Genomic DNA, 16,465 nt, shown 5'->3' on the forward strand with positions numbered 1-16,465 from the left:
ATGACAGCACTGCCTAGTAGAACATTCTGCCAGTGGTAGAAATGTTTCCTGTATCTGTGCTGTTCATTGTAGCGGCCACTAGCCACATATGGCTACTGAGTACTTGAAATGTGGTCTAACTGAGGAACTGAAGTTTTAAATTTTAGTTAATTTAAACGGAAACATCCAAATGGATCTAGTGCCTATCATTGGCCAGCACATGTCTACAGGATAATGTAGTGATGTATTCTTAACATTTCAGGTGGAACAAAGTAGTTGTTTTCATCTTTTTTTTGATAAACAAGTCAGATAATGCCAACAGTTTTTTTAAATTTATGTAAGACCTTTATACCTAGAAAAAGAAGGCCTTCTGTAAAATCCTGGGATTCTCTTAAATATCCATAATTTGAAACTCAGCCCTTGATCCAGAAATCTGAGATGTGTTTCTCACACACACACAAAATGCCGATTCAGTTAAGGTGTATCCTATGTTTGGTGCTCAGTAAATATGTGGTATGTGAATTATTAAATAGTTAACTCTGCAAGCATTGGAAAATGCGTTTCTAGCCCTGTATCTGATGCAGTGATTCATATGAATCTGTTTCCCACAATTCTCCTACTCTTGCTTTTTCCTCAGTGAGAAGGAATTAAAGAAATTATAAAGCTGAAGAGGGAATGTTTGGTCACGATATGCTTTCATTATTTCCCAAGGGAAATTGAAAGAATGGTCTTTGGTCCTCTATGGCACCTCCGTGCAGCCATACTCACCCACCAATGAGTTTCCTAAAGTGGAACGTGTCCGGTATAGCCGCGTTGAAGACCCCACTGATGACTATGGGACAGAGGATTATGCAGGTGAGCTGGCTTCCAATGGGGAGGCAGGCTAAGGAAAGAAAGCTCATGCATCATTCCCCCAAAGAGATAAACCTCTACTCATATTCTGAGATATTTTATTCCATCTTCCTTTCTATCCCTTAAATATTGGTATGCGTACATTCAAGTATTCCAATATTCATGTTTTTTTCTTCAAAGCTAAAATCACACTGTATATAGAACATTCATATTCTTTTTTTTCCATTAAAGGTATCATTAAGAGCATATTTCCCTGTTGTCAAGTATCCTTAGAACACATAGGCAGCATAATAGTCCATCCTGTTGTAATATATTTAATCCATAACCTGGGATGTGTAGTTTGCTTAGAGTTTTATACTATTTTAAATAAGGTTTCAATGAATACCATTATCAGTTTTTGACTATATCTTTGACTGTGTCTTTAAAATAGAGTTCTAAGAATTACTGCATCAAAGGGAATCATCAGTTTTAGGGCTTGGATATGATTTGTCATGTTGCTTTCCAGACAAGATATACCAGTCTGCACTGTGACCACTGTGTGAGTGTTTACTACACTCATTCCTGCCAGCATTGAGTGGAAAGAAAAAAGTAAAAAAGAAAGAAAAGAACATGTACATGTTTAAATTTTTATAGCTTTGATTGCTAGTAAATCTAAACATTTTTTCCTTTGTGTTCTCTGAATGAAATCTGTCTTTTACTCACTTTTCTATTCAAAGTGGCAGCAATTTTCTTATTTATAAAAACTCTTTGTATGTTATTGACTCTCTCATTGTCTCATATTCGCTGAAAACATTTTCTCTGTTATCACTTGCTTCCGAAACGTACCTTTTTGTTTTGTGTTGTTTTGAGAGAAAAAGAAAATTGGAGAGCAGAGTTTATCGTCTCAGATAACATTTGTAATTTCTTTTTTACAGAATGTTTCTTCTTTAAAATCTGCTAAATATTCACATGGATTATTTTTTTGTAATCTTTGATTTTTAATATATATTGTGAAGTGAAGTTCTGTCTTTATTTTCCAACCAGACTAACATCAATAACTGAGTTGCCATCCTTTCTTTTATTAGTTTAGGATGTTTCCTTTATAACAGTGTGGTAAGTTCTTATACCAGGTCCCTTCTGGTACCATCTTTTCCGATTTACCAATCTAATAATTCTTGATCCAGTAGCACCCACACTGTATTTTAATACCTGTTGAACGTCTACTTCTTGTTCTCATAGCAATTCTTAAATCCCCCTTTAAAAATCTCATTGAAATTTAGTTTGAATTTACATGCAGTCTCATGGGAAGAACTGTTTTTACAATATACAGTCTTTCCATCCAAAACATAGGCCGTATCCCATTTTACTGAAATCCTTTAATTTTATGTAGTGTTATTCTTGTTAGTGTTATTTCTAAGTATTTTAGGTCTTGTTGCTACTGTAGTGGAAAATATTCCATATTTTCTAACTATTATATGCTGGTATCAGGGATATCTGTTGGCTATTGTGTGTTTATCTTACATCTGGCCATTTTGCTTAACTTTATTAATTTGTATGTTTTAGAGTTGATTTTCTGGAGCAGTTAGGTACTGTAGCCATATCATCTGCAAAGCCATATCATCTGCAAATTATTTTTTCTCTTTCCCAGTGTATTTCTGATTCCTGTCTTATTGCATTGGCTACCACTTCCAGCAGCATTCAGTCCTTCTGGGATATCATCATATATAACACTTAATGAACAAAGCTTCTCCTAATGGAGAACTGTTCATAAATAGCAGTTTAACATACGTTTAGACAGGAACTTCTTTTTTTCTTACAGCTCAGCTCTCTAAGATTCTTTTTCATTAATCACTTTAACAGAGTATTTTAAATAAATATGCATTTGGTTCCTTTTATTCTAAATAGGTGTATCCCTGTGTCAATAATAAACTTAGAGAATTCAGACCAATTGAGCTAACCAGAACGAGATTGTGTTCAGTTTTTGTCTTATTTCGCTTTGAGCTTATAACATTACTACTGCTGTTATGACCAGCAAACCATTTTGTCTTCTCTGATAGGAGAAAGTATATCTAAAAACATAAATGGAGTATAATAGAGATATATTACTATGTGCCTTATGGTATGTTTCCAATTCAAATTTTGGTAATGTTAAAATTCTGAACAGTTATATATCTTTGTGGTTTTTCTCACTACATCTCCAAAATGTCCACATTGGTGCTTGTGAGAGAACAAAGACAAAGACAGTTATTTCATTATTACCCAGCAACCTAAAATGCTAAATTGCATCTGGGACAGTTTAAGATTATGAAAGAAACAGCACAGCATGTGAACCTGCCATACACAGCTCTTTGGCACATATCAAGAATAAGTGGTTTGGGTTGTTTTAATTGTAGAAATCATCCAGTGAAAATTTAGGGCCACCCATGATTCCTTTTCTTTGGAGCTGTGATTTTCACCTTCATTAAGAAGTCAGCCTCTCTAGAGGCACAGATGGCATTGTCATAACCAGATCTCTGTACTGTTTCATTGAATTCCAGGGACTGTGGGACCCACAGCCGGGTGCACTTCAACCCTTACACAGCAGAGACAGACACTCTCTCCTCATGTACCATAGCAGTCAGCTAAAATGTTCCAAGTTGCACTAGCTGTGGAATTTAAAGATCAGTTTTAAGGCTTTTGGGAAAATAGAGATAAACAGTGCTGTCAAATGACTCATGATTAATCAGAAATATACTTCCAGTCTGCAGCATTTTGAAATAACTCATTTCCATTCAGATCCAAAGGTCATGATTTACTACCCGTAAGTAGGAGACCTGGACTAAGAATGAGAAGCAGGACCTCTGTTGATCCCAACTCTCCTAGCCATATGATACTGGACAAGCCACTGTAACTCTTGGAAAATCGTTTTTATCTGTCAAATGACGGTGTTTGTTTGACTACTAGATTTTTCTCTAAGTCATTCCTCCCCACTTCTACCATTTTACGTTTCAATTCAGTAACTGTAGAACATAGTCCTACAGTGACTAAAGGAGACCAAGTTTCAACAAAAGTAAGTCCTTTTTATTAAAATGAGTATGGCTCAAGACATTTCTGGTACCCTTGACTTACTTTTTGTGCATTTCATGCACCATGTTTATTGCTAGTTAAAATCATATGAGTTTTCAATGGGAAAGAGCTTCGAGATTATATGAGACCAAATCTCTCAAAATATGGAAAACAAGAAAAAAGGGAGTTAGTCAAGCAAGCAAAATATCTATAACTAGCCCATGTCATTAGAAAACTTTTCATCCATCACAAAGTAGCTCCATCTTTCTGGCATTTTTTTTTTCTGCCTGTGCAAAGAATACACAGCAAGAGAGAGATTAGGAACCTTCATCCCAGGTTTGGAATTCTTTAAGCTTGCTTGCATCTTTAAAATGTGTGTGTAGTTTTGTTGAGCTGCCCATTGGCCTATGGGTAGGATGCAATTTTAAATCTATTCTCTGTGCCTGAAGTACCTGCTTTGTAATCCAAATTGAGATGCGGATAAAATTGTGCCAGATGCCATAATGATGTTTCTTGCTGGCTCCAGTATCTCAGAGGTACTCAGTGGCTTTAATGACCTTGGATGAGAGAGACAATCTGGTCAGGGCATTGAATAATAACCCCTTTTTTCCTTTCTGTCAACAGCTTAAATTCTCATTTTTCTATCCGACATTTTTATCATTATGCATATTTAATTGCAATCAGTTTTCTTCTAGTTGCTGCAATGGCATTGTTCTTTTGAATTCTGAATTAACTGTCTTCTCCCACAAGGCGACCATACGTGTGCTTTGAAGACCAGGCCCTGACTAGGATTTACATGCTAGATACTTAGGTAATTCAGGTTTTCCCCAAAAAAGTCAAGAGTTCACTCTGGGCTTACAGCCACATTGAACATTACTCCACCTCACTGCATTAGAAACTCTTAAAGAAAACTCTCACTGCCTAAGGGAGAAACATACCTATTTATAATTCAAGGTAAAGCTTACCTGCTTTAAAATCATTTTTTCCAAGTGTTGTTCTGATTTCTTTTGGAAGGTCCCTGTGACCCTGAGTGCAGTGAGGTAGGCTGTGATGGGCCAGGACCGGACCACTGCAATGACTGTTTGCACTACTACTACAAGCTGAAAAACAACACCAGGTAAGAGAGAAGCCACATCAGACCCCCTGAAGCACGCCCCCTGGTGTTCCTGGGAGCTCCCACAGGGTCACCACAGGCAGTGTGTTCCATGTCCTCCCACCAGGACCAAAGCCCAGAAGAGATGCTGCTGCCCCACCCCCACCCCGTCCCATCATTCAGAACGGTGAAACTACAAAACATCAAATGGACCTGTAGGCTAGGAAACTGCAAACATCTTTTCTCACATTTCAAAGGATGATGGGGAGGGACTAGCTATGCACATGCCTGGTCTTCCCCTCTAGACCTTTCTATCCCGTTGATGTTTGATGCCACAGCTGCATTTGCCCTTCATGAAAATGCCAGTACACAAGCCAAATGGATGCTTTCCCGAATTCCCCAAAGTGTAAGCCCTCCATGTGGCAAAGCTGCTGGACCCTGCACGTTCTCACTACTCCACTCTGGGCACTGAGGCGGGCCTGCTTGGACCCTGTGCTTCTGAGCCCCTGGCTTCTGACTCAAGCAGATATGTACCCACAGGGAGGGCCATGGAACAGTGACTGCCCATCAGAGGCCATGCTCTTCCAGGCGTGTCTCTCACATCCCTACCACCTCCCCCTCCTCTTTCAGGAGGAAACTCACAGGGAGCCAACTTGCAGTGCATCCATACTCCAGTCACCCAGGCGTGGTCCTGTTCCTCTCACATCCGTGCTGGAATTTCAGTTCTTTAAAGGGAATATAAAATTAAATGTTTTTAATGTCTAAAAAAGATTTTTTTAATTAAAAAGAATAAATTTCTTAAAGGGAAAGCCTCTTGGCTACCTCAGCCCCTCTCATTAGCTCCTAGACTTAGCAACTGCCTGATGTTTAATTGGTACTCAGTAAGTACTTGTTAGATGAATACATAAAGCCCAGACCTTCAGTTATGGGCAAGCAAGGTAGTCATTTTTTTATCATAAACAACATAAATTTAAATTTTTTTTTTTTTTTTTTGGCCACACCACACAGCTTGCAGGATCTCGGTTCCCCAACCAGGGACTGAACCCAGGCCACAGCAGTGAAAGCCCGGAATCCTAACCACTAGGGAACTCCCTAAATATATTTATATTAATTTAGACAGTAGCATACAACCACCATCACCCTCACCACCCATACACACAGGATTCATATGACAAGCACAACAATAGAAGTAACCCCTTATTAGGGCCTTTTTGCATAAAATCATGGTTTGCACATGTTTTCCCTTCAACCCAACAGCACAACCTTCTTGTTGAGACTCAGTTTCTAACCATCATCCCCTTTAAAGAGCTAGGCCCGAACTGGAAGATGGTTTGGACCAAGACATGCCTTACTTGGTGGACTTGGTATTATGTGACTGCAGTGCTAGGTCAGCACCCTACATAGGAGAAGGCTTTAACCAACAGAATTTGGCCCTTTGGATGTGGTGTTACCATCATGGTTAAAAAGGATTTTGAGAGTGAGGACTGCTATGTACTCAGCACCTCACTCACTCAGGACTGAATCTCTGGTGACACTGCCCTTCTTTCTTATCATTCCACAACGCAGGATCTGTGTCTCCAGCTGCCCCTCTGGCCACTACCACGCTGACAAGAAGCGATGCAGAAAGTGTGCCCCCAGCTGCGAGTCCTGCTTTGGGAGCCACGGGGACCAGTGCCTGTCCTGTAAATATGGATACTTCCTGAATGAGGAAACGAACAGTTGTGGCACTCACTGCCCTGATGGATCGTATCAGGACACCAGTGAGTTGATTCCAAAATTTGGTTTTTAGAGAGGAAGTGTAAGGTTTTCACTTGATTGATCTTGGGAGGGATAGTCCTCCTCCATGAAATCTGGGCCTTAACATCAAACAGGATCTAGCCAGTTTTTAAGAGAACACTTTACAATTGTTTTGTGAAAATGAATTTGTAGAAAAATTTGCAAAAAAATAATTTATGTAAAAATGCCTGTAACTAACTGAATCTGGGGATGAGCCCGAGGACCCCTTGAAGCAGTGCCTTGCTAGGAGGACCCACAAGACTCAGTATATCATTGTACTCATGAACTCACAATTATGACTTATTACAGTAAAAGGATACAGAGTAAAATCAGCAAAGGGAAAAGGCACATGGAAAAAGTCTGGAGGAAACCAGGTGCAAGTTTTCAAGAGTTTTCATCCAATGGAGTGACACAGGATACATTTCATTCCCCCACCAACAATTTGTGACAACATGTATGAAATGTCATCTACTAGGGAACCTCCCTAGAGTCTCAGGACCTGGGGTTGTTATTAGGGTCTGGTTATGAAGGCACCCTGTACCTGGCACATACCAAAATTCCAGACTCCTAGAAGGAAAGATGGTATTCAATGCAAACCATATTGTTTGTACAAACTGTTTAGGCTCCATGAGCCACTCTTATCAGGGTGGCGGGAAACTTCATAAAATCCAACTTCCCAGATGTCAGCCGTGGGCCAACCTTATAAGGACAGCAGCCAGGCCTGCTCTTTTCTGCGCACTATGCAAAGGAAGCAGGCCCCTATATGATACCAACAAGGTTAAAAACGAGACTTTCATGTAAATAGAGAACGGAAATATGTCAATGACTTACCTAACCCATTAATCAGGAAAACTACAAGGTGATAAGTGGGTTCAAAGACCATCAGTCATCTTAGTCCACCAGGAAAGGCAAAATGAGTTAGAGACAGAGCTGAATAATATCCTGCATGGCAATACAATTAGAATTTGGGGGGGTTATTTTTTCAAATGGACAGAAATCATTTGGAACTTTGTCAAACAAAAATCTGTAAATTAACATGTGGCTTCACAGAATGTGGGCCCTAATCAAATGTCATTAGTGAACAGACAAAGGTACATTGCCTAGAGAATTCCATAATCCTTGGGTACACCTCTTTTTTGACAGTGTTCTGGTATGGCCCTGACAAGGGCTGCAGGTATCTTTTGCTGTATTTCTGAGCTCTGGATAATTTGTCTGAACAAGAGATTTTTTTTTTTTTTTTAAAACAGGAAAGAATTTTGAAGTGGATACTTCTGCTACTTAACAAGTCAAATTCACTCTTGATTCAAAGGCAGGCTTTTCTATATGAGGGAGATGGGGCTCTTGGCTTACCCTTTAGAGCAATGGGGACGGGTTCCCCAGTAGTTTTTATTTTCCCCAAAATTTGGAACATAAGCTGCAATGTGACAAAGAAAGGGAAAAATGAGAATGGGGAGGGGACATAAGGGATCAGAAATAAGTAGTATTCCTTAAAGAAAAAATTCAAAATTCAATCAGGAAGGCTGAACCCTGGAAAAGATGCCAGGAGAGGTCACAAGCCACCACCACCACCACCCTCCCGGACCCCAGGAGTGGTCATGAGCTGCCTAAGCCACGATGGTGTACTCCGGGGGCACACCTGAGCTGCCACCGCCACCAAGAACCCCAGGAATGGCACCGGCCATCACATCTGCATACCCCATATTAAGGGGCTAATGATCAGCACATGCTGAGGAAAGAGGCAACAGGCATCTCTACTAAAAACAGCCCTCGCACCACATATATTAAACCCACACAAGCTACACAGGGATGCCCCCACATATAAATAGCCCTCCAAGACCACAGTAGACAATTGTTTCTCCTAAACTCACAGAGTAAGAGAAATATAAGTAAAATAAAGTAGGGGAGGAACCATTCCCAGTTAAAAGACCAAGAGAATTCCCTTGAAAGAACAAACAATGAAACAGACCTCTTCAGTCTAATAGACACCAATTTCAAAAAGGAGATAATGAAAATACTGAAGGAATTAAGAAAGGCTATCAGCAGGAATGCAGAGTACTGTAAAAACGAATTAGAAACTATAAATAGGAACCAAGAAAAATTAGAAAACTCATTTGCAGAGACAAAACTGAGCTAAAGGCATGAATAGCAGAATGAATAATGCAGAAGAATGAGTAAGTGACCTGGAAGATAGAATAATGGAAATCACCCAATCAGGACAGTAGACAGAAAGCCAAATGAAGAAAAATAAATGAAAGCAATATAAGAGACCTATGGGATAATATACAGCATGCCAATCTATGCATAATAGGGATTCCAGAAGGGGAAGAAAGAGAAAAGGGGATCGTAATTGAAGAAATTATGGCTGAAAACTTCCCAAACCTAAAAAAAGAAACAGATATCCAGGTACAGGAAGCACAGAGGGTCCGAAACAAGATAAGCCCAAACAGACCTACACCAAGACATAATAAAAATGGCAAAAGTTAAATAGAAGATTGTAAAGGCAGCAAGAGAAAAACAAAGAGTTAATTACAAGGGAACCCCCATAAGGCTATCAGCTGATTTCTCTAAAGAAACATTGCAGGCCAGAAGGGAGCGGCAAGATATACTCAAAGTCCTGAAAGGGAAAAATCTGTAACCTAGCACACTCTACCCAGCAAGATTATCATTTAGAAAAGAATGAGAGAGAAAGAATTTCTCAGACAAGCAAAAACTAAAGAATACAGCAGTACTAAACTGATCCCAAAAGAAATATTGAAAGGTCTTCTCTAAATAGAAAAGAACTAAAACTCTATAGGAAAGAGAAAATCACAACTGGAAAGTAAATCACTTAAATAAGCCAGACACAGATTTTCTAAAAATCAAAAAATTTCTGTGAAAGTGATGATAACCATAATGAACAGCAAAAGGATGAAGATGTAAAAGAAGACATCAAAATCATAAAATGAGGGCTTCCCTGGTGGTGCAGTGGTTGGGAGTAGGCCTGCCAATGCAGGGGACACGGGTTTGTGCCCCGGTCCGGGAGGATCCCACGTGCCGCAGAGCGGCTGGGCCCATGAGCCGTGGCCGCTGGGCCTGCGCGTCCAGAGCCTGTGCTCCACAACGGGAGAGGCCGCAGCAGTGAGAGGCCCGCGTACCACAAAAAAAAAAAAAAATCATAAAATGAGGGGAAGGAGAGTAAAAAATGTAGATTTTTTTCCTCCTATAATGTGTTTGAGCCTATATGACTCCCAGTCTAAGGCAAGTAGGTATAGGAAGGGGTTAACATACTTGAAAAACAGGCTAAGCACAAATCAAAAACGTACAGTAGATTCACAAAAGCCAAAAAGAAGAGAACATAAGTATAATACAAAAGAAAATTATCAAACCACAAAAGGAAAAACAAAAAGAAAGGGACAAAAAAGAAATATAAAGTCAATGGGAAAACAAGGTTTAAAATGGATACATTTTAAATGGATACATACAAGGTTTAAAATGGTTACATACAAGGTTTAAAATACATTTAAAATGGATACATACAAGGTTTAAAATGAATACATATCTATCAATAATTACCTTAAATGTCAATGGACTAAATGCTCCAATCAAAAGACAGAGTGGCAGATTGGATAAAAAACAAGAGCCTACAATATGCCACCTACAAGAGATCCACTTTAGGGCAAAGGACACACATAAATTGAAAGTGAAGAGATAGAAAAAGATATTTAATGCAAATGGAAATGACAAGAAAACAGGGGTCACAATACTCATATCAGTCAAAATAGACGTTAAAACAAAGGCCATAAAGAAAGATAAAGAAGGACACTATATAATGATAAAAGGACCAATACAAGTAGAGGATGGAACACTTGTCAACATATATGCATCTAATATAGGAGTACACAAATACATAAAACAAATACTAACACACATAAAAGGAGAAACTAACAGGAATACAATAACAGTAGGAGACTTTAACATCCCACTCACATCAATGGACAGATCTTCTAGACAGAGAATCAATAAGGCAACTGAGATCCTAAATGATACAATAGACTAAATAGATAGGATCTATTTAGAATAGATCCTATATGATACAATAGACTTAATTGATATTTTCAGGACATTACATTCAAAAAAAAACAGAATACACATTATTTTCAAGTACACATAGAACATTCTCTAGGATTGACTACATCCTAGGGCACAAAACAAGACTCAACAAATTTAACAGTATAGAAATTATCTCAAGCATCTTTTCTGACCACAATGGCATGAAATTAACCACAGGAAAAGAAATCAGAGAAAAATGATGAAACGGAGACTAAACAACATGCTACTAAAAAACTAACGGGTCGGGACTTCCCTGGTGGCGCAGAGGTTAAGAATCCGCCTGCCAATGCAGGGGACATGGGTTCGAGCCCTGGTCCGGGAAGATCCGACATGCCGCAGAGCAACTGAGCCCGTGCACCACAGCTAGTGAGCCTGCACTCTAGAACCCGTGAGCCACAACTACTGAGCGAGTGTGCTACACCTACTAAAGCCTGCGCGCCTAGAGCCTGGGCTCCACAACAAGAGAAACCACTGCAATAAGCCCACACACCGCAATGAAGAGTAGCCCCCACTCACAGCAACTAGAGAAAACCCACATGCAGTAACAAAGACCCAACGCAGCCAAAAATAAATAATTAAAAAACAAAAAACTAATGGGTCAACGATGAAATCAAAGAGGAAATTTAAAAATACCTTGAAACAAATGACGATAAAAACAACCATACAAAATCTATGGGATGCAACAAAAGCAGTTCTTAAAATTCATAACGACACACACCTTCCTCAAAAAACAAGAAAAATCTCAAACAACCTAACCTACCACTTAAAAGAATCAGGAAAGGAAGAACAAATAAAACCTAAAGTCAGCAGAAGGAAGTAAATAATAAAGATCAGAGAGGAAATAAATGAAATAGAGATTAAAAAATAATAGAAAATATCAATAAAACCAAGAGCTGGTTCTTTGAAAGGATAAACAAGACTGACAAACTTCTGGCCAGGCTCATGAAGAAGAAAAGAGAGAGAACCCAAATAAACAAAATAAGAAATGAAAAATGAGACGCAATAACTGATGTTGCAAAAATACAAAAAATCATAAGGCAATACTATGAACAATTATATGCCAACAAGTTCTACAACCTACAAGAAATGGACAACTTTCTAGAAACACAGAGCCCACCAAAATTGAATCAAGTAGATAATTTAAACAGACTGATCACTAGAAGTGCAATAGAATCTGTAATCTAGAAACTGCCTACAAACAAAAGTCCAGGACAGATGGCTTCACAGGTGAATTCCACCAAATATACAAAGAAGGATTTAATACCGATCCTTCTCAAACTCTTCCAAAAAAACTGAAGAGGAGGGAACACTCCCAGAGATATTCTATAAAGTCACCATCACCATGATACCAATAAAAGACAAAGACACTGCCAAAAAAGAAAATTACAGGCTGATATCTTTGATTAATATAGATGCAAAAATTTTCAACAAAATATTAGCAAAACAAATCCAGTAACACATAAAAAAGATCATACACCATGACCAAGTGGGATTCATCCCAAGTTCACAAGGATGGTTCAACATACACAAATCAATGTGATGCACCACATAAACAAAAGAAAAGACAAAAAACACAAGATCATCTCAGTAGATGCAGAAAAGGCTTTTGACAAAATTCAACACCCATTTCTGATAAAAACTCTCCAGAGAGTAGACACAAAGGGAACCTACCTCAACATAATAAAGGCCATATATGACAAACATACAGCTAACATCGTACTCAATGGTGAAAAGCTGAAAGCATTTCCTCTAAAATCAGGAACAATTCAAGGATGACCACTCTCACCACTTTTATTCAACCCAGTTTTGGAAGTCCTAGCCATGGCAATCATAGAAGAAAAAAAAAATAAAAGGAATCCAAACTGGAGAAGTAGTAAAACTGTCACTGTTTGCACATGACATGATACCATACCTAGAAAATCCTAAAGATGCTACCAGAAAACTACTAGAGCTCATCAGTGAATTCGGTAAAGTTGCAGGATACAAAATTAATACACAGAAATCTGTTGCATTTCTAGACACTAAAAATGAAAGATAAGAAAAATAAATTAAAGGAACAATCCCATTTACCATCACATCAAAAAGAATAAAATATCTAGGAATAAAACTACCTAAGGAGGCAAAAGACCTGTACTCAGAAAACTATAAGACACTGATGAAAGAAATCGAAGATGACACAAACAGATGGAAAGATATACCATGTTCTTGGATTGGAAAAATCAATATTGCCAAAATGACTACACTACCCAAGGCAATCTACAGATTCAATGCAATCCCTATCAAATTACCAATGGCATTTTTCACAGAACTAGAACAGAAAATTTTACAATTTGTATGGAAACACAAAAGACCCCAAATAGCCAAAGCAATCTTGAGAAAGAAAAATGGAGCAGGAGGAATCAGGATTTCTGACTTCAGACTATACAGCAAGGCTACAGTAATCAAGACAGTATGGTACTGGCACAAAAACAGAAATATAGACCAATGGAACAGGATAGAAAGCCCAGAGATAAACCCACGCACCTATGGTCACCTTATCTTTGACAAAGGAAGCAAGAATATACAATGGAGAAAAGAGGCTTTTCAGTAAGTGGTGCTGGGAAAACTGGACAGCTACATGTAAAAGAATGAAATTAGAACACTTGCTAACACCATACACAAAAATAAACTCCAAATGGATTAAAGACCTGAATGTAACGCCAGACACTATAAAACTCTTAGAGGAAAACAAAGGCAGAACACTCTTTGACATAAATCTCAGCAATATCTTTTTGGATCCATCTCCTAGAGTAACAGAAATAAAAACAAACACAAACAAATGGGACCTAATTAAACTCAAAAGCTTTTGTGCAGCAAATGAAACCATAAACAAAATGAAAAGACAACCCATGGAATGGGAGAAATATCTGTAAATGATGTGACCGATACGGGAATGGTCTCCAAAATTTACAGTTCATGCAGCTCAATATCAAAAAAACAAACAACCCAATCCAAAAATGGGCAGAAGATCTAAATAGACATTTCTCCAAAGAAGACATACAGATGGCCAAGAGGCACATGAAAAGATGCTCAACATCACTAGTAATTAGAATAATGCAAATCAGAATGACCATGAGATATTGCCCCACACCCGTCAGAATGGCCATCATCAAAAAGTCTACAAACAATAAATGCTGTAGAGGGTGTGGAGAAAAGGGAACCCTCCTGCACTGTTGGTAGGAATGTAACTTGGTACAGCCACTATGGAGAACAGTATGGAAATTCCTTAAGAAGCTAGAAATAGAGCTACCATATGATCCAGCAATCCCACTCCTGCATATATACCGAGAAAACCATACTTCGAAAAGATACATGCACCCCAGTGTTCACTGCAGCACTATTTACAATAGCCAAGACAGGGAAGCAACCTAAATGTCCATCAACAGATGAATGGATAAAGAAGATGTGGTACATATACACAGTGGAATGTTACTCAGCCATAAAAAAATAATGCCATTTTCAGCAACATGGATGGACCTGGAGATTGTCATACTGAGTGAAGTAAGTCAGAGAAAGACAAATATCATATGATATCACTTACATGCGGAATCTTTAAAAAAAAATGATACAAGTGAACCTTTTTACAGAACAGAAACAGACTCACAGACTTAGAGAACAAACTTATGGTTACCGGGGGAAGGGTGGGCAGGGGGAGGGATAGAGTGTGAGTTTGGGATTGACATGCACACAGTGCTATATTTAAAATAGATAACCAGCAAGGACCTACTGTACAGCACAGGGAACTCTGCTCAATACTCTGTAATAACCTAAATGGGAAAAGATTTTGAAAAAGAATAGATACATGTATATGTATAACTGAATCACTTTCTGTACACCGGAGACTAACACAACATTGTTAATCAACTATACTCCAATATAAAATAAAAATTTGGAGGGGGGAGCAATATAATAAAAGGTACTTATGACAAACCCACAGCCAAGATAATACTCAGTTGTGAAAAGCTGAAAGCCTCCCCGCTAAAATCTGGAGAAGGACAGGGATGCCCACTCTCATCTCTTCTATTCAGCATAGTATTGGAAGTCCTAGCCACAGCAATCAGACAAGAAAAAACATAAAAGGTATTCAAATTGGAAGGGAAGAGGTAAAGTTGTCATTATATGCTGATGACATGATTACATATATAGAAAGCCCTAAAGACTCCACAAAAAAACTACTAGAACTGATAAACGAATTCAGCAAGGTAGCAGGATACAAGATTAACATACAGAAACCAGTTGCATTTCTTTACACCAACAATGAATATCAGAAGGGGAATGTAAAAAAACAATACCTTTCAAAATTGCACCCCCCAAAATAAAAGACTTAGGAATAAACCTGACCAAGGAGGTGAAAGACTTATATGCTGAGAACTATAAAACATGTAATAAAGGAAAGTGAAGATGATTCAAAGAAATGTAAAGATATTCCATGCTCTTGGATTGGAAGAATTAGTATTATTAAAATGGCCATACTACCCAAAGCAATCTACAGATTTAATGTGATCTCTATCAAATTACCCATGAATTTCTTCACAGAACTTTAACAAATAATCCTAAAATTCATAAGAAACCATAAAAGACCCAGAATTGCCAAAGCAATCCTGAAGAAAAGAACAAAGCAGGAGTCATAACCCTCCCAGACTTCAGACAATACTATAAAGCTACAGTAATCAAAACAGCATGGTATTGGCACAAAACAGACATATGGATCAATGGAACAGAATAGAGAGCCCAGAAATAAAGCCACACATCTACAGTAAATTAATCTTCGACAAAGGATACACAAATATACAATGGGAAAAAGACGGTCTCTTTAGTAAGTGGTGTTGGGAGTGTTAGACAGCTGCATGTAAATCAATGAAGTTAGAACACACTCTCACAGCATACACAAAGATAAACTCAAAATGGCTTAAAAACTTAAACATAAGACATGACACCGTAAAACTCCTAGAAGAGATCATAGGCAAAACATTCTCTAACATAAATCATATCACTGTTTTCTTTGGTCTCTCAAGGCAGTAGAAATAAAAATAAACAAATGAGACCTATCAAACTTACAGCCTTTTGCGCAGCAAAGGAAACCGTAAACAAAATGAAAAGATGACGTACAGAATGAGAAAAAATATTTGCAAATCATGTGACGGACAAGGGCTTAATTTCCAAAATATAAGAACAGCTCATATAACTCAACAACAAGAAAAACAGATAACCCAATCGAAAAATGTGCAGAAGACCTAAATAGACATTTCTCCAAGGAAGACATACAGATGGCCAATAGGCAAATGAAAAGATTCTCAACCATTGCTAGTTATTAGAGAAATGCAAATCAAAACTACAATGAGGTACCACCTCACATCGATCAGAATGGCCATCATTAAAAAGTCTACATATAACAAATGCTGGAGAGGGTGTGGAGAAAAGGGAACCATCCTACACTGTTAATGGGAATATAAGTTGGTGCAGCCACTGTGGAAGACTGTATGGTGGTTCCTCAGAAAACTGAAAATAGAACAACCATATGATCCAGCAGCCTCACTCCTGCGCACATATCCAGACAAAACTATAATTCAAAAAGATACACGCACCCCTGCGTTCATAGCAGCCCTATTCACA

General features: G+C 38.3%; 1 protein-coding gene across 7 annotated transcripts in view; it reads left to right on the forward strand.

The window, feature by feature from the left end:
- PCSK5 (proprotein convertase subtilisin/kexin type 5) overlaps window positions 1-16,465 on the forward strand; it is a 449,309-nt gene that overhangs the window by 288,465 nt on the left and 144,379 nt on the right. For 6 of the 7 annotated variants that reach the window (XM_029202704.1, XM_029202698.1, XM_029202699.1 and 3 more), the window contains 3 exons: window positions 691-834; window positions 4,870-4,972; window positions 6,515-6,708. In XM_029202704.1, coding sequence (XP_029058537.1) covers window positions 691-834; window positions 4,870-4,972; window positions 6,515-6,708 — 441 coding nt within the window. The remainder of the gene's footprint in view (window positions 1-690; window positions 835-4,869; window positions 4,973-6,514; window positions 6,709-16,465) is intronic. The other variant, XM_029202700.1, reaches the window with a different exon arrangement.

This window comes from Monodon monoceros, unplaced genomic scaffold (genome assembly GCF_005190385.1).
Source record: "Monodon monoceros isolate NGI ecotype Baffin Bay Population unplaced genomic scaffold, NGI_Narwhal_1 Super_Scaffold_5, whole genome shotgun sequence".
NCBI lineage: Eukaryota > Metazoa > Chordata > Mammalia > Artiodactyla > Monodontidae > Monodon > Monodon monoceros.